The 24,525-nt window shown below is 50.7% G+C and overlaps 9 protein-coding genes across 9 annotated transcripts; 7 read left to right on the top strand and 2 right to left on the bottom strand.

Moving 5' to 3' along the window:
- Nucleotides 1-144: 144 nt before the first annotated feature.
- PMZ80_009069 (uncharacterized protein) lies at nucleotides 145-1,901 on the top strand (the record flags this gene model as incomplete). Its single annotated transcript, XM_064877465.1, has 3 exons — nucleotides 145-214; nucleotides 264-1,115; nucleotides 1,180-1,901. 3 exons carry the CDS (start codon nucleotides 145-147, stop codon nucleotides 1,899-1,901), a joined length of 1,644 nt encoding a protein of 547 aa, XP_064726967.1.
- A 1,325-nt stretch (nucleotides 1,902-3,226) lies between these two features.
- Nucleotides 3,227-4,097, bottom strand: PMZ80_009070 (uncharacterized protein; the record flags this gene model as incomplete). The annotated part of the gene is made up of 2 exons (XM_064877466.1): nucleotides 3,227-3,455; nucleotides 3,508-4,097. 2 exons carry the CDS (start codon nucleotides 4,095-4,097, stop codon nucleotides 3,227-3,229), a joined length of 819 nt encoding a protein of 272 aa, XP_064726968.1.
- A 1,280-nt stretch (nucleotides 4,098-5,377) lies between these two features.
- Nucleotides 5,378-5,871, top strand: PMZ80_009071 (uncharacterized protein; the record flags this gene model as incomplete). Its single annotated transcript, XM_064877467.1, has 2 exons — nucleotides 5,378-5,630; nucleotides 5,681-5,871. The coding sequence occupies 2 exons, from the start codon at nucleotides 5,378-5,380 to the stop codon at nucleotides 5,869-5,871; spliced, it is 444 nt and encodes a 147-aa protein (XP_064726969.1).
- Nucleotides 5,872-5,961: 90 nt separating this feature from the next.
- Nucleotides 5,962-7,281, top strand: PMZ80_009072 (uncharacterized protein; the record flags this gene model as incomplete). The annotated part of the gene is made up of 1 exon (XM_064877468.1): nucleotides 5,962-7,281. The coding sequence occupies one exon, from the start codon at nucleotides 5,962-5,964 to the stop codon at nucleotides 7,279-7,281; it is 1,320 nt and encodes a 439-aa protein (XP_064726970.1).
- Nucleotides 7,282-7,966: 685 nt separating this feature from the next.
- PMZ80_009073 (uncharacterized protein) lies at nucleotides 7,967-8,431 on the top strand (the record flags this gene model as incomplete). Its single annotated transcript, XM_064877469.1, has 2 exons — nucleotides 7,967-8,101; nucleotides 8,195-8,431. 2 exons carry the CDS (start codon nucleotides 7,967-7,969, stop codon nucleotides 8,429-8,431), a joined length of 372 nt encoding a protein of 123 aa, XP_064726971.1.
- A 1,121-nt stretch (nucleotides 8,432-9,552) lies between these two features.
- On the top strand, nucleotides 9,553-12,376 carry PMZ80_009074 (uncharacterized protein; the record flags this gene model as incomplete). The annotated part of the gene is made up of 2 exons (XM_064877470.1): nucleotides 9,553-9,718; nucleotides 9,765-12,376. 2 exons carry the CDS (start codon nucleotides 9,553-9,555, stop codon nucleotides 12,374-12,376), a joined length of 2,778 nt encoding a protein of 925 aa, XP_064726972.1.
- Nucleotides 12,377-13,442: 1,066 nt separating this feature from the next.
- BEM1 (bud emergence protein 1) lies at nucleotides 13,443-18,067 on the bottom strand (the record flags this gene model as incomplete). Its single annotated transcript, XM_064877471.1, has 4 exons — nucleotides 13,443-14,505; nucleotides 14,557-15,383; nucleotides 16,441-16,624; nucleotides 16,674-18,067. The coding sequence occupies 4 exons, from the start codon at nucleotides 18,065-18,067 to the stop codon at nucleotides 13,443-13,445; spliced, it is 3,468 nt and encodes a 1,155-aa protein (XP_064726973.1).
- A 398-nt stretch (nucleotides 18,068-18,465) lies between these two features.
- Nucleotides 18,466-20,376, top strand: VPS36 (Vacuolar protein-sorting-associated protein 36; the record flags this gene model as incomplete). Its single annotated transcript, XM_064877472.1, has 2 exons — nucleotides 18,466-18,566; nucleotides 18,615-20,376. 2 exons carry the CDS (start codon nucleotides 18,466-18,468, stop codon nucleotides 20,374-20,376), a joined length of 1,863 nt encoding a protein of 620 aa, XP_064726974.1.
- A 286-nt stretch (nucleotides 20,377-20,662) lies between these two features.
- MCD4 (Glycosyl phosphatidyl inositol anchor synthesis) lies at nucleotides 20,663-23,728 on the top strand (the record flags this gene model as incomplete). The annotated part of the gene is made up of 1 exon (XM_064877473.1): nucleotides 20,663-23,728. One exon carries the CDS (start codon nucleotides 20,663-20,665, stop codon nucleotides 23,726-23,728), a length of 3,066 nt encoding a protein of 1,021 aa, XP_064726975.1.
- Nucleotides 23,729-24,525: the final 797 nt, after the last annotated feature.

Below are 24,525 nucleotides of genomic sequence, written 5' to 3' on the forward strand. Positions count from 1 at the left end.
ACATACAGTTGGTGTTTGGCCAAACTCAAGTTGTTGCTCGCAAACCATTGTCATCTTCGTTGATTGACCAATACTCTGCAAAGCACCCTCTCGAGATTTGGCCTGTGGAGGACTGTCGTAAGGACTTGCACAGGTCAAAAGAAGATGAAACTTACACGATCCTCAAGTTCTGCCTCCGAAGACAGCTTTCCCGCATTTCAACTATTTCTTCTATGTAAGCATGACCACTCCGGACAATAGACAACAAGCTGATAGGATACTAGCAATATGTCGACTCGCCGAACCTATTGCCCTCACCTCGATCTTCCCTTACGCATGGCTCATGGTACAAGATTTCCATGTCGGTAACCCTGACGATGCCTCATTCTACGCCGGCATTCTCATCTCCGCATTCTCTCTCTGCGAAGCCGCCGTGGGTATGTTCTGGGGTGCTCTGTCGGACCGAATCGGAAGAAAGCCAGTGATGCTCATGGGTTGCGGCGGCACCCTGGTTAGTCTGCTAATGGTTGGCTTCTCGAGGAGTTTCGGCTTTGCCTTGGCTGGAAGAGCTGTTGGGGGTCTGTTAAATGGAAACATTGGTGTTATCCAGACAATGGTAGGGGAGCTCGTCAAAAATCCGAAACACGAACCTCGAGCCTACGCGATTATGCCCTTCGTTTGGAACGTAGGCTGCATCATTGGACCAGCAGTCGGTGGAACATTCGCAAATCCCGTGAGAGGGTTTCCCACCGTCTTTCCGAAAGGTGGATTCTTCGACAAATATCCCTGGGCCCTGCCAAACCTTGTCTGCGCTGCTATCATGCTATTCAGCATAGTTTTGTCATGGTTATGCCTTGAAGAGACGCATCCTGATCTATGCAAAGATGCTGACCCGGCAGCTGAGCACGATATTGAAGAGACTACCCCAATGATAGCTGCAGGCAATTCGACCGATCTTGGTGTTGACCTCCGACGTGGTAGCTACGGAACCATGAACCAGATTGATGTTGCTATGCATGATGAGTGGACGGTCGGGCCTACCGGGTCATCTCGCTCAAGCATTTCCGAGAAAGAAGTGAATAAGTGGTTCACTTGGAAAGTCGCCATGATCGTCACTGCACTGGGCATTTACACATGTAAGTCGTCTGGACCTCTCGCAACAATTTCGTGAGTTTGTACTAATCGTGAACCCTTACGCAGATCATTCCATGTGCTACGACCATCTGCTCCCGATCTTTTTCCAGGACAAAAGAGGTGAGGAACTGAACATTCTCACTGCCTCCGGATCTCTGTTTCACATCGAAGGCGGACTCGGCCTGGAGACGAAGACTGTGGGCCTGATCATGAGTGTGAACGGCATCATTGCGCTGTTCATTCAGGCCGTAATCTTTCCATTCGTGGTCGACTACCTTGGAGTTTGGCACACTTTCATGATGGTCACGATACTCCATCCCGTTGCTTTCTTCATTGTACCCTACCTTGTACTTTTACCTTCAAACTTGCTGTTTGCGGGCATCTACTTCTGCCTGTTTGTGCGGCAGCTTCTCTCGATACTCGACTATCCGGTCATCCTGATTATGCTGAAGCAAGCGTGTCCGGCGCCCCGGTATCTTGGCAAGATCAACGGGCTTGCGGCGTCAGTTGGTGCTGGGTGCAGGATGATCGCTCCACCAATAGCAGGCTTGTTGTACGCAAAGGGCCGAAAGCTAGAATTCACAGGTCTAGCGTATTGGGGAGCTGGAGCGGTTGCGCTGTTCGGTGTTCTACAGCTTTTCTCCGTTCCACGAGACCGAGACGATGAAGCTCATGTTCGGTCGTTGGCACGTTGCATCTCTAGGGACAGGAGAGGGTCAATAGTGCCAAGGGAGGTAGTCAACGTTACAGTAATCGATGAGGACAGCGATGTGGAACGACAACACTAGGAATTGATTGAAAATGGCGTTAAGCGAGGAGTACGACTTGATGGGTTCGATGGTTTATGATGCTACGAGCGCACGAAAGCATGGCCGGCGTTCTGAAAGCATCTACGTGGGAATAGAATATAGACACTGTACAGGTATTGCTTATTAGCATCGGCGTTGGGGTGGCCAACGATGCCCTGTACGAAGGCGTTCATATGATGGAACCTGGGGCTTCAGATCGCCATTTGCACATTAAATTTGTGCCTGAATACCAGATCTGCTTGGTAAAAGACTCCTTCCTCACGCTGAAGGTGTTATGATTTAGATGTCGGCAGGGCTGATACTTACAAAGCACTACTGTAGGCCCTTGCGTCTTTGTTCACTGTGAGACGAAAACACATCGAACGATCGCCCGGTGTCACGAGAGTATGATTCTTCCAGCTACCAGTGGTTCCCCAAGTCTATCAAGTCGTACGTCCTGTGGCAGGAGACACGTTCCAGCATAGAAACCTCAAGACGCCGTCCCATGGCCAAAAATGACACAGAGAGATCTGTCCGGGTACTTTACAAGAGCCTGTTATGCTTTGGAATCCTGCGTGCCGTCAGCGCAACCTTACAGAAGACTGACTGAATCCGAGAACGTCGTTACGGCGCACGAAGTCATGCTACCCGCCCTCGCCGCTTATAGCGCCGATGCGAGTATGCCGCGGCTTCGGTCTTGATGCCCGGACATCGCCGTATAGGACCTCCATAGGCACCTGCCGAGTCTACTATGGCGCCCGTTGAAGTCCGATGGCTGCATAACACCTAGGTACTTCACAGAATACCTTCTTACTGATTTGGATACAGCTTGTTAATCACGTCGTAGTCAGGAATGTATGCTGTACCAAGTAACTTTTCTGCTGGATGAGATAGATGTGTGCAGGAAGAATAGCTCTGTCTTCTGTTGGCTTCTAAATATAAGTAGTGAGGTGTCCGTGAAGTGTGATGATTTTATGCAAACAATATGTTTACTCACCTGCAGCTGGTGTAGAGGAGATATCATTACGATGGGTGAATGAATAACTGCTTCGTTCAGTATGCAAAGCCCTTGGGACAGACGATGTCCAATTGATTACACTGAGTGAGTGCCGATCCTGGTACTGTAATCGACTTCTTCTACCCTCCCACTTCACTGCACTAGCGCGTCCAGTTCTAGGGACGTCTACTGATCCATAACGAAAGCAGCAAATTAAGGCAACATAGATTCGTTATCCAAGTGTGGAAATGTCATTCAGGTATTCGGACGTTTGTATGGTAGTAGCATCTCTCCAACTTGCCATCGTCACGTCGCTGTGCATCCATGCTCACAGACCACTCCGCTTCTCCTCCGGATAGTACGAAGCCTCATGTTCATCCCGTACCTTCTCCAGTATCCAAAAGTTGTAGGCTGCGAACAAACTACCCGCAACCGCAATCAAGCAGCCTGTGACAATCGCAGCAATCTTGGCACTCAATGACCAGACTCCTTTCTGCGCCGTGTAGACGTTGACGATCGTAGTCAATAGACCAGCGACTGAGTTGAGTGTGGCAGGTCTACACAACTCGTTAGCAATTTCACTCGCTCAATATGCCCTCTCATACTCACAGAAACACTTTGTTGACAATCCAGACATAGTTCTTCCTCCATCTGAACCACAAGAAGAGACATCCTGTACCACCAATGATACAAAAGGCGCCACTCAACCACAATAGTCCTACATTCGCCGCGGAATCAACGATGGCCTTCGCGACGGCATTGCTCTTATCTTCGTTGTCCTGGATATCCTTGAACATGTCGCTATTCTTGAAGCTCGTGAAAGTACCAGGTATGATAAGAAAACTGGCCAGCAGAATCCATGTAAATAAGCCACTCAGAAAATTGTAGATCCGGGGTATGCGGTCAATGTGCAGTAGCATTTGCATGTACTTCGTCTCTGTGGAAGGCACCCTAGCCATTACTGGTCGAGGCGGCTGAGGAAAACTTTGCTCCATGGTGGGCGGAATCCAAACTTGGTTGACTGTAGCTGGTGATGGAACGTAAGGGCGTGGAAAAGCTGACGGGCGGCGTTCAGAAGAGATGTAGATGTCCTTGCGTTCTTCTTCGCACAGAGCAGGTGACAGTGTTCGTTTGCTGTCAACAGAATCGATGGTAGAGAGTGATGGTCTTCGCGCCAGGCTTTGTCGGTTGAAGAACATCTAATTCGCTGGGGACGTTATATGCTGCAGCTAAGGTCTCGAGGGGCTTTGTGCGGAGGGTGCCAAATGACTGCGCTATAAGTATCAATGACAACAATGAATAGTATGAAAGAGCCAGCTCCTCCTAGGTTGGTTAACGTAGTTTCTGGAAGATGACAGTAACAGGGAGTATTAGAGAAACGGTAGTGATTTTAGATGTATTGCCTCCAAGGACCTGTGTCTTGAAGCAGAATCCTAGAAGGAAGAAGCAGGATGTAGCTTCATTGATATCTTCGAGCATCAGAGAGCATCGCGGCTGAAGCTTCGAAGGATGAAACGTTTTGTCCTACATGTCGATAATTGACGACATGGGCGTCAATTTGAGGCCCCTAGCGCCAGACAGTGTCTGCTCAAATTGTGCGTTCGAGTATCTAGACGGCAAGCTGCGCAGGTGAAGTCCAGTTTCTAACACTTTGAAGAGGACAAAGGAATGGTTGGTTCAGGCGCAAGGAAAACAAAAGGAAGATAAAACACTGGCGGCTGTCTCGACTGCTGGATCGAGGCTAAATTTAGAGCCAATTAGCCATGCCGCTCTCGATGTCACGTGGCCTCTCATCTCGTTGCTGATGCTCTTCGACTTTCTAGCTTTTGTTGCGAAACAATTACAGGCCGGCAAGACTACGTGCCTGCTGTATATATATCATACTGGCGTGCACTAGATGCGGCGATGAGCATATATGAGGTATCTCAAGATACGGAAGAGGCTTGAACGTTCACAATCCTGAGGCACCTACTCCGCAACGAATGCCATTTGCGGAACACTGCTGTGCTCCTGACAGTCGAGGTCTCTCTAATCAGTCGACTTGTTGTTCGGCCCGGGACTTCGCTCGCAGGTTTGACGACATGCCTCGCGAAAGAACGCTGACTCCAATGCTGATGCCACAGATATGCAGATTTTAGTGCTTGTGAAAACGATGCCAGCAGGAACCACGCTTATACAAACTTGCCTCGGAAGGTACGGACGATTGAAGGTCGTCGCTTTCGAAGACCCATGCATGGTCACACTTGCCAAATTTCGAAGGGATGCTCAGGTGGAAGGCACAACTATCAGATTGGCGGATCCGACGCAGTAGCGCCTGCCTCGAGGTAAAAGACCATGAAAATGTTCCTCATCATAGCATGTTCATTTGTACTTTCTTTCTTCTGATCATCTCAACTTTCCTTGCAACCCTTCTCCGCACTTGGCCATCCTGTATTGATATTCACATCAGTATCGTGTTCCTACCTTCTCAATATACCCTATGGCACCACCTGCGTTCCTAGCATCAACTCCTTCCAGCCGACGCACACGACGCAAGCTGCAGAAGCAACGAAGAAGAGCTCGTCAATCACGGGATGGCAACTGTCTCGGTCCGGTAAAGAGCAATTTACCAAGCAACGAGCACCGGGACTGGCATAGCACAGCACATGCAGCTGAGCACAATGCTGTAGCGGCATTCTCCCTCCCACAGACTCATAAGTTTGAGCCGGAGCTGAAAACCGACTTTGAGAGTAGTGAGTATCGGAACCACTGCCATAATAGCAACATCCACTGACCACTCAAGCCCCAAACCCTTTCTCGTTGCTGGACGTCCACATACCATCACCAACTCTGTCGGTGCCACTGTCACCTCCAGTGGGTTCAACCCAGCGCCCCTCCTACAGCGGCCACGATGTCTACGGCATAGGCTATGGTAGTCTGCCAACGCCACCTCCAGAAGCAGTTACCCATAAGAGATTCAGACAGGATGAATAGGCTTCATCATTGCAAAGAGAAAGCATTGTCACCAAGTCATACGATCAATCGGCCCAAGACCTGACACAACCAAAGCAGGCTGCTGCCAAGATGCCTTCCGCTGAGCTTACCAACGACGTGCCCCTTCAATACGACTGGGATGTTCCTGCTATGCAGAAAGAGATTGGCACTATTCGCATCCCTAGTCCTCTGCTTTACCACAGAAGGAGTCAAGGAGTGTCAACAGAGCCGCTGGTCGAGCCGTTGCTCACACACAAGCAGCCTGACGCAGGCCCTGACAAGTACAACTCGAAGTATACTCGCCTTATGTCCGAGATCCGTGCTGCCGGTCAAGAGAAGCAAACGGCAGAACCTTCATCGTCGACCTTTGTGGCAGCTAGGCTACCATTAATGGGTGAAGCTCTGTCGGCCGACCAGTCTGAAGACGGCGGAGTCAGTCTCCAGGACATTAGCGCAGTTGCTGCGAGCAGTGACGAACTTCGTTCAAAAGCCTCATATTTGCCACCAATCCTGACAACGACAAACACATACATCTTTCCGAAGAGAGTCTATCATGTGGTCTGTCAGCCAAATCCGGCCTGGAGTGGTCCTGCCTACAGCAACATCAATCAATCGTGGGGTTGGGACCAAAATCTCGTGTTTCCGAAGCTGGCTGTACCTGGCCACAATGGCCAGCCTCTCTCACGGTCAAGCTCAAGTGGAAACTCAGACCAGGGCATGATCCTACGCTCAACCCAGGGTGTCAAATATGCTAATTTGACTACTTCCATGCCAACCTCCAAACCAGCATTGCAAGAGAGTCGGGTGAGGTCTTCTACTCAGGACTCATTTGACTCGAAATTTGACGTCGCTACTGCTCGTAAGCTCGACCTTCCCACCCTGGTCGATAGCATGTCCGCCGAAGCCAAGGTTCAAGGCTGGGATACCATATCACCAGGCGCTCCCATCGCTGTTGTTGCTTCTGAAGCCTTGAACAGAGGAGCTCAGCTCACGTGTGATACAAACACAGCAGCTGACGATGAGTTCCCAGAAGGTGCCAAGCCTATTGGGAAGATGGTTGACTGGCTGTTCGATGAGCTCGACTCTGAATGTCTCCTGCATTCAGAAAAGGAACAAGGGCGCGACGACCATTTTGCTGTGACTGCTGTCAGGAATGAGGACATACTGGCCAAGATCGATGCTTCTGAAGCAGAGGACAAGGTCAACGAGGTATGGTTTGACTACCATGCCCCGATCGAGGCTGCTGGAGTAGAAGCTGGCAGCGACGGTGAGCAAGTGGACGCCGTCGATGCAGAGGCTGACGACGCTGATTGGGCCTGGGACAATGATGAGTGGGAGAGTGTTGAGTCAACACCGATGACCGACTGTGACGAGCCTGTGGGTCTTTTCGCGACCGAGTGGGAACAATGAACGGCAATGAGGTCAAGACTGTCGATGTGGGCCACATATTTGTGTGCTTGAGTACTCGTTGATGCTAGCGAACAGACTGGTAGCTTGAATCCTGTGAACTTCGAACATTAGAATATCAAACAGACTGCCAGACGACGGATACCATTTATCTATCTCCCAAATGGTTGGCTTGCTGCAGCATGCACGCTACTTCAATGTACAGGCCCCTTGCCCTCAAATTGTATGGAGAGAATGCTTAACCTACCACAAGTCTCTGCTCACTCTTGTCCCACGCGTCGAATGCTTCATAGTCGCTGATGACGAGCCTATTGATAAGGACAAAAGCTGTGGGTGTCTCTGCTCGTTGTTGAGGCGATGGCAATGCCGGCAATCGCGCAAAGACTTCCGGCTTACAGCCACAGGCAATCACAATGCATTTAAATCTGCTATTTGTCCATGCAAACATACTAACTTGCCTTCACCAAGAGTACAAGTATCAGACCAGCCAGGAAACCATTACTTATTCACCTCCACAACACTAAGTGACAGCTATCGGCGACATGCCACCACCAACCAATGAGACCCAAGCCGGGACAGACTTGATCCACCCCCAATACCTCAGCATGATGCAGCTCTTCGTTGGGTTGAACACGATCAAGAGCTGGGACAATCCCGAGCATCCGTGACTGAAGACATGACTTGTGCCATGGACGTCGGCGAGACATTCGTCAATCTGCAGGTCTTCCGAGTGTTGCGCAATGAGATAAAGGGGAATGGAGATACTGAGAGTGAGGTTGTGGCGTTTCATGCTGTGAGGAAGGAGATGGTAGTTGGACAATGTGTGAGTACTTCTTGGCTGTTGTTGTTGTCTTCTACCTGACCGCGTGGATGTACTAGTGTACTCATGTTCTGACAAAACGTATTGTTATAAGAGGCAACGATTCGAATCATGCACCAGGTTGTGACGGAGAGAGAGAAGGCAGGTGGCTTCGTTGAAGCTCTGGCGAGAGAACAGAATACGATTGTGGAAGAGGCGAAGGATATTGACGAAAGGGTGAAAGAGTTTGGGGAGGGAGCTGGGCAGAGGTTCGAGCGCGAGAAGGAGAAGATCAGGCGGCTGTTTCAAGAGGAGAAACTGAAGATGGTACAGGATGCTGAGAAGATGTTCTAGGTTCGAGGATAGCTAAGGAAGCTAGACAATGGGAGGGCTGAAGTTGGGATAACGACATTAGGGTCGCCAGAGAATTTGGCGGACTACGGTTCCGTTCATTACTTCCTGTACATTGAGCACAGCTGAGTACACCAGACGCACCTGCATGTCGTTTCCCTCGGCCAGGATTAAGAACCATCTGCTTCGCGAGCTCTATGACATTGTCGTAATGCTAAAGTCGACGACTTAAAGATATACTCCGGTGCCTAGACATCATTTGCGCTAGTCTTGCTGTGCTAGGCAAGCGGAAAAGGTGGCAACAAGGGCAAAGAGACTCTTACCTGCTTGTCGTAGCTTCTAAGACACGAAACTGAGACCCGAGAGTGCGAGCAACTGACCAACGTGCCTAGGAGGGACCGGCAAGCCTGTTCCCTAAATAATTGGCCGAGTCTCTCACACGCCTATAGATCGCCCTCTTTCAGCGGCACTATACTCCCTTACACAGTGGTCGACATAAGATCATAGTTAAGATCAAATATTCGCCTACATCTAAAGTATCTACTATGAACGTTTCGCACTATCTAGATCAATGTATGTGGAAGGAGAGGGGTCGGAAGGTGGTGTCTGCAAACTCGGCCAATTATTTAGGGAACAGGCTTGCCGGGTTATTAACTTAGGCGCTTTGTCAGGTATGACCGCCGAGCTTTAGAACGGATTCGGGTGCCATCGGCCCGAACCTTCTGAAGGCGGCCACTGCCAGTTAGACTTTATTCGATGCTATTAATTTTGAGCTCCTCCAGCATTGTTTTCTATCTACATCCATATCGGTCACCCAGAATGACAACAGTGTACGAACTCGATTGCAAGGACGCCAGGTAAGCTCGCGAACGCACAGCAAGGCATAAGACAATGTGGCAGTACAATGCCGCCCAGCTCGAATTAGTAGAGTATCCTTGCACGAGGCACGTTTCATTGCTCTAGGCTGCATAATCAATCGTCCAATGGATGAGAAGATTATGCCGCCGACAGGAAGGTCACACGGTTCAACTAACAGCACGACAAATATGATAGCAGTAATGTTGCATCTTGTCACGATATGGGTCTACCATATCGGCCTGAGCAGGTGCGCATGCCTACCTTAGATGTCTGCATTACAACAAACGGTATACCCGACACAAGCAAGCAATGCACAATATGGTAGGCAGTATGGAGAAGCTCGAATTTCAGGCAGGAGCCGAGTACACCAGGGCGATGTCAACATCCACAACTATAACTACTCTCAGGCTGGATTTGCCGGTAAACAGGATTGTATGCCGGACCCCTGGTTATTGATGCGACACTGACCGTGGAATAGTTCATCTCAAAGCGCTCTATTATGAGTCGATGAACGATAGGCGAGTCGAGATCCACGAAGCGAAAGATGCTACATGTGAATGGATATGGTCAACTAAGTTTGGACAGTGGCTGGAGGCGCCCGAGGAAAATCTGTTTTGGATTTCTGGAAAGCCTGGCTCGGGCAAATCAACCCTGATGAAATACCTTGCAAAGCCTGGGCGCCTTGAAGAGAAGCTGCCAAAAGGTGTTAAGCCATGGCGCGTCCTCAGCTTTTTCTTCGACTTCCAATTTGGTGACAAGGTCGCAAACAGTGTCGAAGGCCTTTTGCGGTCTTTCCTTGTTGAAATTTTGAAGGATAGGCGGGACATCGCTGCGAGGATGGGTCTGCTTACGATAGATTGGGCCTTCGAGAAAGACACTGTGTCGTGGCGTCAGAGATTCGACCAAGCTATTACTCTGATAGATAGGAGGTTCATCGTCCTCATCGACGGCTTGGACGAATTCGCTGGTAAAAAGACGTCATTGCTCGAAGTTTTGACAGGATTTCAAGAACACAGTAACCTCAAATTGTGCTTGGCTAGTCGCCCCGAAGCAATGATTCGATACGTCCTTGAGAGCTATCCCAACCTACAGATGTCAGTCTACAACTCGCCAGGCATACAGCAATATCTCAACTTGTCGATCAAACGATTCCGGCCATTACTGGACGCCTTGCAACTGCAAGACATACAAGGTGTTATACACGAGCGAGCTCAAGGGGTCTTCTTGTGGGTATATCTAGCCATTGAAGACGTACTACAGGCGTGCGCCGATGGAGCTACTGCTACTGAGGTCAAAGAGAGGCTGAATCTTCTTCCTACAGAACTGCAAGACCTTTACAAGCGCATATTAGATCGACTGCCTGCTCAGAGACGAGCGGAGGCTGCAATTCTCTTCACCTTGGTCGACGACGCACGTTATCCCATCACTGTGGGTCTGTTGCATGGTGCATTCCAGTTTTTGGCGCAGGAGTTGCTCATCAACCCTCTTCCTAACGAGCTGATCGGTCTGGATGGATTTGAGAGAAGGCTACATTCTACCACAGGCGGCCTGATCGAGGTGTCACCAGGTGCATCCGATGCCGAAGGTTCATCCCTCGGTACCCGCACCGTCAGGCTGATCCACCAGACAGTTCGAGCGTTTGCGGCCGAGAGCTCTTGGCCTGGAGAATCGTTACCGTCACCGTTCCAGCTGATGTTTCCTAATTGCCTTTGGGGACGGCTATGCTGCGAAGCACTATTGGCTGGCGACAAAAAGGTCGAAGCAACGCCTAGGCGTGTGCTGCAGTCGTGGTTCGCCGTCAACAAGGAGCAGAACATGCTGCAGGGATCTGGGGAGCATGTTCAATACAACGCATTTGACATCATCCTGCAGCGCCGTCTGCCTGGCAGCGGCCTGCTGTCCTGGACCAGATTGCTTTGGCACAGTATTAAATTCATTGTACTCCATGCAGATGAAGACATGGATGTTAATCCTACTGTTAAGCCACCGGAGCTGGAAACGGCCATGCGTTCTAGATGGGTTGGTGTGCGTCTCGCACTATGGCAACATTATTCAACTGCAGAAATTGCACCAACTCAAGATATTGTCGACTCGGATCATTTCGATTTGTTCATCGCGGCAATGCACAGAGGATATCGATATCTTGAGACCAACCACCTCAGGCTTGCTTTACTCAACGACCAGCAACGGGGTGGGCTAGTGGCTACTATGATGCTCATGCCGCATTTATCATTCACTCGTGTTGTGGATCCATACAAAAATACTCGAAACAAGCAGGATAAGTCAGGCGCTTTACGCCACAACGTGGACATGGTGTTAACTCTGAACCACACCGTTTCTAGTTTCGACCTCGCAGTTTTCCTGCACCTAGGCTACAAAGACGTACCTGGATATTTAAATCTGCACTTACGTGAGGGTAGGTCACCTCGACAAGAACGCGTGCGGGTGCCATGTTGGGACCCTGTCAGACATTTGTTGGCAGCAGAGCTGCCATTATTCATATGGGCTTGCGAGGCATCCATTACCTCGGAGGCAGATTGCACATTCGAAAAACAGCTGAGGGTCCTTCTTGACTTTGGAGCCGACATACACAGCCAGTCTTCGCAAGGATACAATATTGTCCACTATCTCATCACGGAGCACATGGTCAACCATACCTTTCTGATTGAAACTGACACGTGCTTACCAGATGATGACCTTGCCAATGCTATCGAAAAACTTTACCTCGTGGAGAAAGCTGGTGCCAATTTTCGCAGTCGGTTCGAAGGAAGGACGGCACTGGAAGCATTGCAACAAGGATATGATCAAGTCAAACAGTCCCCAGAAGATGAGCTTCTGTTTGAGCTGAACGAGGCGGCCATCGCCAGGTTTGCCCAGCTCGAATTCATGCTCGAGCACAAGGAGCAGACAGGCCACCTACCACTTCCCCTGATGGGCACCAACTACAGAAGGAAGAAGAATTTGTCTACTTTGAATCAGAATGTCACAAAACGCCGATGTGACCTGTGTACGGTCATTGCTCGACGTGGCAGCGCAGGCACACGACATTCGAGGATACCTAGGTGGAAGCCACGACCTGGCAATAGCTGATCAGCCTAGGTGTGACCCAGCGCTGCAAATCGCGCAGCTCGGCCTGCTCTTCTGCTGTGCCATGCCGCGCTGCACAGTCTATAGCCCTGGCAAGATGATCGCATTGACCCAAGGTATGACACAACATCGCTCTTCGAACGCAACAGGATCTTGCCTGTGCTATTGGCCTTCAGCTGTTGATATCCTTACTGCAATGGCACAAAGGAAGAGGACCTGGAAGGCAAGTGCACTGAGAAGATGGACCGTCGCTCGGAAGGAAGCTATTGTCGACGAACCAGCCACACAATATCTCAAAATACGCGCAATCGAGTGATTCTGGTACAGCAAAGGTTAAATCGCACTTGAAGCACAACTTGCGCAAAAACGCACCTGCACCGTTGATCTAAACATCAAATGTATATGAACCAGGATCGATAAACAGAACAACAACAGCAGTCACAGCCGAGGCAATTGTACCCACAGGCCCTGAGAGGCCGAGGCCCCTTTGCAAAATATCGGATGGCTGCATTTAATTATGCTTGATGCTTCGCCGTGGAAAGGGGAACCAGTTGTGCACTTTAGGTGTGCCTAATTTGACCCTGAAGCATAATTTGGGGCCTGCACTTTAGGTCTATGGCGCCCGGAGAAGCACAAGCATAAATGCGGCCATCTAATTTGCAAACGGGCCTCGGGCTTGAGGAGCAGGCGCTACGCTACCTACCTTCACCATGAGCACCAAGCGCCTTGCCTGGCCATGCCTAACGTCGTCAACAAAAATCAACATTGTACCTCCATTACATCACGACACACTCAACCTCATATCATTGCTGTCCTTCCTTCTTTTTCATCTTGTCATGTCCGTCGTAGGTTGCCCATTGCTAGCGCTCGCTAAATCTATATACGTATGTCCCTCCGCTCAGATTCAGGTCACGCATTACTCGCTCGTCACGGCTCTTGCTCATCCCAACTGACTGTAATCGCCCCACCACATCTATACAGCTCGCCGGCCCCAACTCTACACGACACGGATGCCACATATCGACTCAATGTCAGCTCAGCCATGCTGCCCTCTTCAAACCACAATCACTCACGCATACTCAACCACAATCCTAAAATTCCTCTGCTCCTTCGCAACCGCCAACTGACCATCGTTCTCCAACGGCGCCACCCCACCCGTCCCATCATCACGATACTTCAACCCGATATCAAACTCTGGCAAAATCCTCAGCCGCTCTTTAACCTTCTGCTTCAGTTCCTTAAACTTCACGTCCAGTTGAACACGGATCACGATGATTTCTTTTTCGAATTCGAGTTTGACTTTCATGGCGGGGCCGTTTGCGATGGAGGCCATTGCGTCGGGTTTGTTTTGGGCCGTTGCGGAGGAGGTGGTGCCTGTTGAGTTTGTGGTTAGATTTGAGGCTTGGCTGTGGAGGGCGGGATGCGATGATATTGGTGGACCGCCATTCTGTTGAGGCTGTTGCTGTGGATTATAGCCCTGTGATGGCCGTTGATGGTGGCCTGGTGGTGGTGGTCCTCCTCCTGGTGGGCCATTGCGCATTGAGCCCGGCGGCGGCATTCCTCCATACGCGCTATGCAGACTCTGTTGCATGCTCGCCGCACTGCTACTGTGCCTGCTCTGCGTCTGCGCTAGTGAATGCCCAGATAACCTGTAATCGTCTTCCAACGCACTCGGGTCAATTTCATAGTCTTGACCCGGCTTCGGCGCAAAAAGCTGCCGCACAAGCATGTCTTCTCGAATGTGATCTGGCTGCGCGACGATTTTCTTGATGTACTCGTCTAGATTCTGCCGCCTTCCGTTGCTGATAGCATCCGTTACATGCGCGACTGGACCGGGCATGAAGGGCAGACTGCGTGGCTTGCCCTTTACATTTCCTGCTTCCTCGGGATATTTCTCGAGGAGCGCGATTTGGAAGTCGTAGAAGTCGGCGTAGTAGCGGGAGAGCTCCCACCAGCGGCCATCGCTCATTTGAGCTTCGATTATGTACCAGTACATGTCGTTGTCGAAGCAATACCTCGGTACTGAGGCTTGGATTGGTGCTAGGAGTTGTTGCTGCTTTTGCTGCGGTGGCTGAGATTGTTGTGAAGGACGAGACTGTTGTACTTGCGGTTCTCTCTGTTGACTTTGCAGGCTGAAATGTGTTAGTACCTATATGCAGGGAATTCTGAGCATGCACTCCTACCTTATCCTCTCCATGCCCTGGGTTACCTGCTGTGCCCCACCTATCTGAGGTGTATTTATCTGGCCTAGACTTATGCTGCTATTCTTGTATTCTGCTGCTGTCCTTTTCCATTCTTCCACCCTCGGTACACCCGCAGCCTTGACAGCGGCCAACGGGTCTGCGACCGCACTTCCCGTCATGGTATCTTTAATTTCTATGAAGCTCACGGGTATTAGGCCTGGACCTCCGAGCCTGCCTATTGGTTTTGCAACGAACCATTCTGGATTCGATTGTGCAACGACTATTATTGCTTCTCCCTTCCTCGCGTCAAGTTCATCGGCTCTTTCAGCGTTAAAGTCGTATAAGACTACACCATAGACCATTGCGCCGGCACGCGCCGATGAGGGAGCGCGCGAATGCATACTGGCCGTCTTCGGTGGTGCTGATGACAGGTGGTCCTGGAGTGTCGTCGCGGTAGAAAGGCCTTTCTCGCTGAAGCCCGAGTCGTGGCCTGGGATACTCGACACCGACTGGCCGCTCTGCCTTTGCTGCTTGCCTATGACCTCGAAAAAGGCGACAGGCACCAGTCCCTTTGCGGCTGGCAGTAACGGGTTACAAGCCTCATACCATTCGGTGTCGTCTTCGCGCGATATGACATGGAAGAAGTCGCCCTTGTGAAAGGCTAGTTCTTCTCCGTTCTTGTTCGTTGGCTCGTAGTCGTAGAGCGCTTTGATCACTTTCTTCGGGGGGATTATGGCTGAAGCGGACTTCTGGTGGAGGGAGGGTCGTGACTGATGAGAGGCTCGTGGGTCTGAGGATTTGTCGTTCTTGAGAGAGCGTCGAATGGCCTGAGTGGTCAGCCTATGTTAGGACCGCATCGTCACTGGCTTGCACAGGGTGACTGTCTGTCGCATACCTTCATATTTGCACTTTCTCCCGCCCTTGTCGCATGAGCCGGGGGACCCCACCAGGGATGCTGGCTAGGACAAGGTGCGCAGGTTACGCGCCAATAGCACGGGTGAACGTGGCTAGGCGGGGCAAGGAACGATCTGATGAAAGGCAATTCTTGCTGAACCAAAGTTGTGTAGATTATGCAGGTCAAAGGGGTAGTCGTAACCGCTTTTTGTCAGCGCAGGAGGAAGAGTTCACGATAGTTCACGGAGCGGCTATACGGAGAGTAGAAGATGTAAGAGTGGTTGCCATTCGAGTCCGTCTTAGTTCGAGCTTCTCCTTTGCGCGTCTGCAGTGGATGGTGAAGGCCAACCAATAATTGGTTCGCTTAGCCTGGTACCTGACGAGCTGAACTGTGCCTGCAATGCCGCGACCCGTTTCGGTCTCACAGTTCATCATCACCTGTCAAGAACAAGTTGGGTTGCGAAGGCATCGGCCTTCGCAGGCACAAACCGTTTGTGGGATCAGTGTCTGGCTCTCTTGGTTGGTGGTTGGTTCCGGCAACATGGGGACGATCGCGGCACTACTGTACAGATTTTGCAGCTCACGAGCCTGAGATTCAACACGCTGAGCCTCATTACCCGCAGGCCGCGCCTTGGTGCATTGAAACCTGTTGATATTTCACCCTCGCATCACGTCTACAGTGTCTTCGAGCATAGCATGAGGCAGCACAAATCTGGAATGCTTGAGTACGCGTTGTGATCGTTGTCACTTTAGGACCGTCACACTAGTATGTAACACTGGTGACCATCACCACCGCATCGCGAAAACCCCACGCTACCCAGGCCAGCAGTATTCCAAAACACTAACGCAAACAATTCCATGCCGAATCTCTTGCCTCCCTCAAACGGTCCACCAGCCGAAATAAATCGAAGAAGTGAAACGCAAAAGCAAAGTCAATGGGTATCTCAGAAATGCGTGCAGTATAGGTTAGATTTGTCCTTTGATGTCGACGGATTTGAAGGCGGCAGTTTTCGCATCTTCCCACAGTCGGTTGTTGGTTTTCATCTGCACATAGTCGTCTTTCTCCTCGAGGAGTTCTTGTCCACCATGGTCCATGATGAATTGCGCTGCTTCTGCCTCGGATTCGAAGGTAAGTTCTTCGGTTATGAAACGCAACCGGATCGCCGGCTTGTACCTGTAATATGTCAGCAATGTGTTTTACGGTAGAAGATCAATTGACTCACGATTTGCTGATGACTGCGAGAGCTGCTATCCGTTCACGTTCGATGAACATATCCATGAGATATGCACCCATTTTCGGCGGGTCGTTGTACAGCTTGAAGAATTGGTGATAATTACCAAGCGCTAGCGCCGATCTAACAGCAAGAGCATGCTTGATCTCTTCTGATTGTTTGTCTGCGGGGGTTAGTTCGGAAAGCATATCGTTCATATCAGTTTTGTTGCAAGTATAGATGTGATAGAGGATCCGGTACGCCTTGAACTCGTGAGGATGACCTCCAAGGTTCTGCTTGTACAACGATCGAAGCTGTGACTGGCACTGGTTATACTCACCCTTGTCACCCTTCTCAAGTGCTATACGAGCATGGATCTCGTAGACATCGGTGGTGAAGCTGTTCTTGATGTGCTGCACGGTTAGATCCTGCCGGAGAGATTTGAATTGATCACATATGTAGCCGTAGTTGTTGTCTTTGCGCCACTTCTTCTTCAGCAGTTCCAGTGTATCCCGCAGGACTTCCAATGGACGTACATCATTAGGATTGGGAGCCGACGTGAGACGAAAGTAGTTCTTCTCGAGCTTTTGTGAGCAACCAACCACTGGACCAAGCGGCTCTGCTGGAGGTGGTGTGACAGCGGTCTTTCGCGGAGAGCTCGACCCAGAGCCACCGTTGTCGAATCTCCGTCTTCGTTGCTCCAGGCTGATGTTTGACTTACTTGACATGGGACCAGTGTCGAACTTTTGTCGTTTGTCAGGAGCAGACATGCGGTCCTCTAGCGAGCCACCTTTTTTCGACTTCCATGGGGGCTGAACGTTATCAACATCTACGCTCAGCTCGGAAGATTTTCTTTTTCTGAGTACTTCCGACCCAGAGCTCATAGATTGGGGCGTTCGAGAACCAGGAATAAATGACAATGGGACTGGTGGCGGCGGAGGAGGAACAAAATTTGGAGGAAGAGACTGTAAGCCAAGAGTGGCTCTTTTTCGATCTTCTGCGATCATTTGTTGGGGAAGGGGCATGGTCGCCCAATTGTGTAAATTTAACATGTTATTCTGAGCGGCATTCGTAATAACTTCCCGCAGTCGCGTTTCCATCTCGGATCTTTCGATCCCAGGTATCTGAAACTCAGCTGCAAAACACCTATTGACATATTCGCGCACTGCTGGTGACCAAGCTGTCTTCGGCCTCGATTCGTTCGATGGTGTAGGAGATGCAACAGCCGCAGGTGGTGGAGGTGCAGACGGGTGATGATTGAGCGGTTGCGGTATGTACGTTGGCGGCGGCGGCAGTGATGAAGCGTACGGGTTTCGGGTAGGGACTGAGATGTAAGCAGGATGACCGTTCGGCTGGCCATAGCCACCGTTGGACTGCCATGGCGGTGCGCCGCTGGCAGAATACATTATCGTGAGAGATGAAGAGCAAATGGGTTATCAAAGAGGCTTCCTTGACCAGAAGAAACAGAGCAGATTTGTAGGCAGGCGAGTAGCGATGCGAGCGCAATCGCGTTGAAAAGTGCAGGAGACGTCCTGACGCGAAGGTGAACCACAGACTTGATGTTGGAAGGAAGGGTGACGAGAAGAGGTTGAAGTCTGAGCAAGTGACGGTGATGAAAGCAGCTAGACTGACTTGGCAGAAACTGTAGGATCACGTGACAGACACGAGTCGTGTGTCATCGATCGAAACCTTGGAGGCTGCCATGATTATTGTTACGATTGATATGCCAAGGTTACCTCTATCGTCGATATGAGGAAATGAACCTTTGGTAACATGTTGTCAGCGACTACCTCAATGACAATTGATGTTCTTCAAAAAGCCAGAGTTGACTTCTGGCTCCCGGCCAATTCTCCAGCAGGATGAGACATTATTATTCGTCCAGAATGCTGTTGGACTCTATGAAGGGTTAGTGTGAAGACTTCCGTTAAAGGTGTCGATGCTTACTGTAAGCAGTAAATTCAAGATAGCTGACTGTCAAAATGGTCATGCCTACTTGACATCCCATCGAGCTTGCTACGTTGACGACCAGAATCCAAAGCAGAATTCTCTAGCCATCAACCTCAAAGATGTCGAGCGATACGAGTTCACAGCTGGCTTTCTTCGATCATCAGCTAAGGTAACCATTTACCCAAAACCACTTGGCCGAGGACCAGGTTCCTTACGACAAGCCACACCACTGTCTCATGGCGTGCAACGGCTGCAGCTATCATCGTCGTCTCCAGTGTCCCGATCAGCTAGCCCTCGGCCAAGTCAGGTGTCGCAAATTCCGGCATCAGTCAACACAGGTAATTGGGTATGCCCGATATGCACGTTCACAAACCCTGTGCCGTCGAACTTCGACCCATCAGTCGCGTCAGAGTCGTTTCCTATTCCTCCTTGTCTGACATGTGGCATCAAACCACCTTTCGCAGTCATCCTCAAGGCCGCTATCAGTGCCGGTACGTCAAGACCCTCTAATGCGACCGCACTCGGATCTGAGTCTTTTCCGAACAACCCCGATCCTCGACAACAGAGCTTAGCTTCGGCCCTGCCAGCTTCAATCTGTCCACGATGCACGTTTCACAATCACCCTTCTTTACGCACGTGTGAGATTTGTGGTTCCAATCTGCTGGCCACGCAGCCTGCTGCTCTCGCCGAAACCACCACACCAGGGAGGGCTGCATCGCCTGCGCCTGAGATCAGCCATGCAAGCGAATCCGATGACCCTGTAAGCATGAAATTTTCCTTCCGGGCGGGAGGAGATAAGGTGTTCTACGAGCGTTTGAAAAGTGCCATGGTACAGCGAAAATGGCTGGCAGCCAGTGCACCACCAGTGCCAAAGCCACTGGATAACGTCCGAAACAGTGAGCCAAGTTCGCCGATTACTGCTGCCTTCGAAGGCAGAAGCTCTCCAAGATCGAGCCGAGTGGGTATAGCAGGACTGGAACAACTTGGCAAACAGAGTGCAAAGGACAACGAGACGGTCATCGGCGCAGCTTTCGAGGATCTCGAATCGCTCATGGCACTTAACAAAGAAGTGTCTGCTCTAGCACAGAAAATTGCAAGAGAATACGGTGATGATGCGAACAGGACAGATTTCGACACGGACCTGACCGACTCGTTAGCACCAGGGATGATAGCAACAAGAGACATGCTTAGCAATACTTCTGAGAAGCTCTACATATCTGAGCTTGCTCGAAACCTGGCAGAGTACGTCACGGACGAACGCAGAGGGTTACTTCGGAGAAGAGGTGGAACGATGAGTCTGGTCGATCTTTGGGCAACCTTTAATCGCAGTCGAGATGGCGTTGAGCTCGTGAGCCCTTCTGACTTTCACAAGGCCTCAGCTATGTGGGCAAGTCTGCAACTTCCTGTCAGATTGAGACAGTTCAAAAGCGGCTTGCTGGCTGTGCAATATGCTTATACTAGCGATGAGAGAACGGTTGAACAGCTGAAGAACTGGTTGCAGTCATTACGGACCTCGCCGCCTGGGTCTGTAGCATGGGATCATGAGCACTATGGATGTGGAGTCACAGCGCAAGACGCTGCGAAGAAGTTCGGCTGGAGTCTGGGCATCGCAAACGAAGAGTTGGAAATGGCGGAAGAAAAGGGGGCTTTGGTGCGAGAAGAGAGTATAGAAGGCTTGAAGTTTTGGTTGAACTTTTTCGATGAGGTTGACGATGGCAACGAGACATTCTCGGAGGGAATATTCGTACAGAATAATATCATTGTCTGAATATGAAAATCATGTGTCCACTTCCCTATGCAAATAGCCACAAATTCTCTGGGCATGGCATATACTGCCTCAGGAGCCCTTCAATGAACGGAACCCCCTGAGCCCCGTCCGAAAGTGGTGCAAGTGCGGCTTCGGCCCACCTGCCTGTTGCGTGTCCTCAAATGATTATTGCATAAAGAACGATTGACATGTGGTCAACGACCGCACGTACGATGCGCCCATAAGAACTTAATGGTAGGATGTGTTGGAATCTGACCTTAGTCGCTCCTTCTGAGACAAATTCGAGATGGCAAGGCTGGGTAGAGGCGGCTTCCTCATCCTCGCGGTAGTCTTTCATCTGGTCTACATCCTCTCCATCTTCGACATTTACTTTGTCAGCCCAATTGTCCATGGCATGCGCTCATGGGGCACTGAAGGCCACGATGCACCGGCGAAACGCTTAGTATTGTTTGTCGGCGACGGTTTACGTGCAGACAAAGCCTTCCAATCCTTCCCCGATCCGACTCCAGAGAACCCAACGGCCCAAGATCTGGTACCACGACCACTCGCACCATTCCTGCGATCCCAAGTCCTCGAACATGGCACGTTCGGTGTCTCCCACACCAGGGTGCCAACAGAGTCACGGCCTGGGCATGTTGCGCTGATAGCTGGTCTCTATGAAGATGTTTCTGCCGTTGCTACAGGATGGAAGCTGAATCCCGTTGGTTTCGATAGTGTCTTCAATAAAAGCAGACATACATGGAGCTGGGGGAGCCCGGATATCCTGCCCATGTTCTCCATCGGTGCTCTCCCAGGCAGAGTCGATGCCGATTACTACGATGCAGAATTTGAGGACTTCACTAAAGACGCTGTACACCTCGACACGTGGGTATTTGACAAGGTCAAAGCCATGTTTGAGGAAGCCAAGACGAACTCTACACTCAACGACATGCTACGGCAGGATAAGCTGGTATTCTTCTTGCACCTTCTGGGCCTTGATACGACCGGACACGCGTTCAGGCCATATTCTAAAGAGTATCTGCACAATATCAAGGTTGTTGACGAAGGCGTCAAGGAGATCTATGAGCTCATACAGGCATTCTACGAAGATGAAGATACAGCTTACGTCTTCACAGCAGACCACGGCATGAGTGATTGGGGCAGTCACGGTGATGGTCACCCTGACAACACAAGGACACCGTTGATTACTTGGGGATCTGGCATCGCAAAGCCAATCACCACTCCTGGAACGATTGCATCTGGCCATGCTGACAACTATTCTTACGACTGGGGCCTACAGCATGTCCAGCGGAATGATGTCGAGCAAGCAGATGTAGCAGCGCTTATGGCTCACCTTGCTGGTCTGGATTACCCTGTCAATTCGGTTGGGGAGCTACCACTCTCGTATCTAGACTCTCCCGTCGAGCAGAAAGCTCAGGCTGCCTTGACGAATGCGCGAGCAGTGCTGGAGATGTACGCCGTCAAGGAAGCCAACAAGCAGCGTACTGAGCTACGCTATCAGCCTTTCCACGCCTTTGCTGGTGACGGCAAAGCTGTGGCAGATCGTGTGCAGCAAATTGAAAGCGCAATCTCAAAGGGCCAATATCAGCGATCGATCACCATGTCCAAGAACCTGCTGCAGGATGGCCTGCAAGGTCTTAGGTATCTCCAGACCTACGACTGGTTCTTCCTACGTGTGCTCATTACACTAGGCTACCTCGGGTGGGTAGCTTACGCTTTCACGACTGTCATTGACGTACATATCCTACATGGTGGCTCACCTACCGATAGGTCAGCCGTCTCGCTGGTGTTCTTTTCTTCGGCCCTTGTGTTACTATATGCTTCATTCATTGTAAGCGAGTCGCCTTTAACATACTATGCATATGCATTTTTTCCGGTCTTCTTCTGGGAAGAAGTGTACGCAAAGCGGAATGGCCTGATATCCGGTCTACGGGCGCTTTTCGGTGCAATTGCGGGCGCCGAGTCCTTTGCATTTGGTATGAACGCCTTCATCTTCGTCGCCGCTCTGGAAGGTTTTGTGCAATCATATTTCCACCGCATCATTTTAACTATCTGTTACGTCGTCGGCGCCCTCTGGCCAATGGTCTATGGCATGGACTTTATCTCGGCAAATCTATCAATCATCATTCCTTGGACCGCAGGCTGTTTGACGCTCAGCACGTTCACCCTACTACCAGTAGTCAAAATCGAAAACGCAAATACCGTCAGCTTCGGTGGAGTCCTTATGCTCACTGCTGGTATACTGTACCTGGCATTTGAACAGAAAATCACATCAAAGTCCCGCTCTGGTAGATCAAAGTCTCAGGTGGACCCACTATCCCAAGCTATCATGGGTTGTCAGATAGGTGTCGTGGCTTTGACGATCGTGGTCACACGGTCTAGCATCTTCTCCATTCAAGCTAAGCAAGGACTTCCTCTGGGCAATCAGGTTGTTGGCTGGTTGTGCCTCGTGTCTTCGCTAGTCCTGCCATTCGTCCATAGGCTTGCACCAAACAACCACTACCTTCACCGATTGATGGTCATCTTCCTTACCTTCTCGCCATCATTCATACTGCTCACAATCTCGTATGAAGGTCTCTTCTATTTCACCTTCTGTACAACACTACTCTTGTGGATCCGGCTCGAGCATGCCATCCACGTTCACACCTCTTTTGTGACCTCCGCAAATGGCTCACTGTCTCAACCTCCATCACGCGCAAGCACGATCACAAGCACGACGCCAAACAGTACCGATCTTATACCACCATCGCCTCGACCCAACAAACAAAATCTAGTCGAAGCCCGTACCACACGCACGCTCACGACTTCCGACCTCCGCACCTCCCTGATCTTCCTATTTCTCCTCCAATCTGCCTTCTTCAGTACTGGCAACATCGCCTCCATTTCCTCGTTTTCTCTGGATGCCGTCTATCGTCTTATACCCATCTTCGATCCTTTCTCCCAGGGCGCTCTACTTCTTCTGAAGCTCCTCATCCCATTTGCACTGATCAGTGCAGCCCTCGGCATTCTCAATCGCAGGCTCGGCCTAAAGAGCTCAGCACTCACGATGGTTGTCATGGGTGTCGGAGACTACATGGTCACACGCTTCTTCTGGATGGTCAGAGACGAAGGCAGCTGGCTAGATATCGGCACTACAATCTCGCATTTCGTCATCGGAAGCCTTCTCAGCGTGTTCGTCGCTGGTCTGGAAGGGCTCTCAGAACTGCTGATCGCTGGTGTTGATGTCAAGGAGAACGCATTAGATGATCAGAAGAGGGAGGCTGGGGACACGAGGAAGACGAGTAATGGAAGTATCAAGAGCACGGATACGATAAGAGCGGACAGACAAGATGAGAGGCCGATAATAGATTAGTGCTCTCTAAAAATTATGGAGGCGGAGCTAGAGATATGTATGGATAGACAGTTTGCCGGATGCCGTTGAGGCAGGCATGTACAGTACAATGTAGGTGCGGGTAGAGCACATATCTTGCCACAGCTGCGAAAATGAGATTAATGTCATCGCACACTCAGCGGAGTCCAACACACCAGCCATGCATGCGCCCAGCACTGTTGGCAACGCTTCGTACAAGGAACTTCGTTGGTACTCTTGCCTCGACGTCGTCACCTTCACCATCTCGGCTTCTCAGCCTCTCTATGACTGGTCCCATCCCACACCATCAGCAGTACCTCGTCGCGATCATCATACCCGTACCGTCCTTCTCCTCACGACCGTGCCTTCCCTCTACTTACGGCGTGCTTCCACGTACTAACCGCGCCTTCCCTCACACGAGTTGCTCCTTCCTCAAACGTCGGCCGTGCCTTCCTTCTGCTATGGGTATCCATCGTACCTTCCTCACAACAGTCGTGCCTTCCCTTCACCCGGATCGCGCCGTCCTTTTATCGGGTCACACCTTCCTTCACCTGAGGTCGCACTTTCCTCATATCACGGTCAGCCTTCCTTCTCTGGGGACCGCGCATTCCTGACGTCGCTCGTACCTTCCTCGGCGACAATCGTACCTTCCGGATTTCTCGTCACCCCATCGTTTCTACCTCGTCTCCAGGTCACACTTTCTGCGGCACCATTGCACCTGCACCTTCCTTCTGGAAATATGCTCGGTTGCGACTTCCCCGTCGTTTAACACGTCGGTCGCACTTGCTTCGTGATATAGA

Source organism: Knufia obscura (assembly GCF_036327395.1).
Source record: "Knufia obscura strain CCFEE 5817 isolate CBS 148926 chromosome Unknown scaffold_12, whole genome shotgun sequence".
Lineage (NCBI taxonomy): Eukaryota > Fungi > Ascomycota > Eurotiomycetes > Chaetothyriales > Trichomeriaceae > Knufia > Knufia obscura.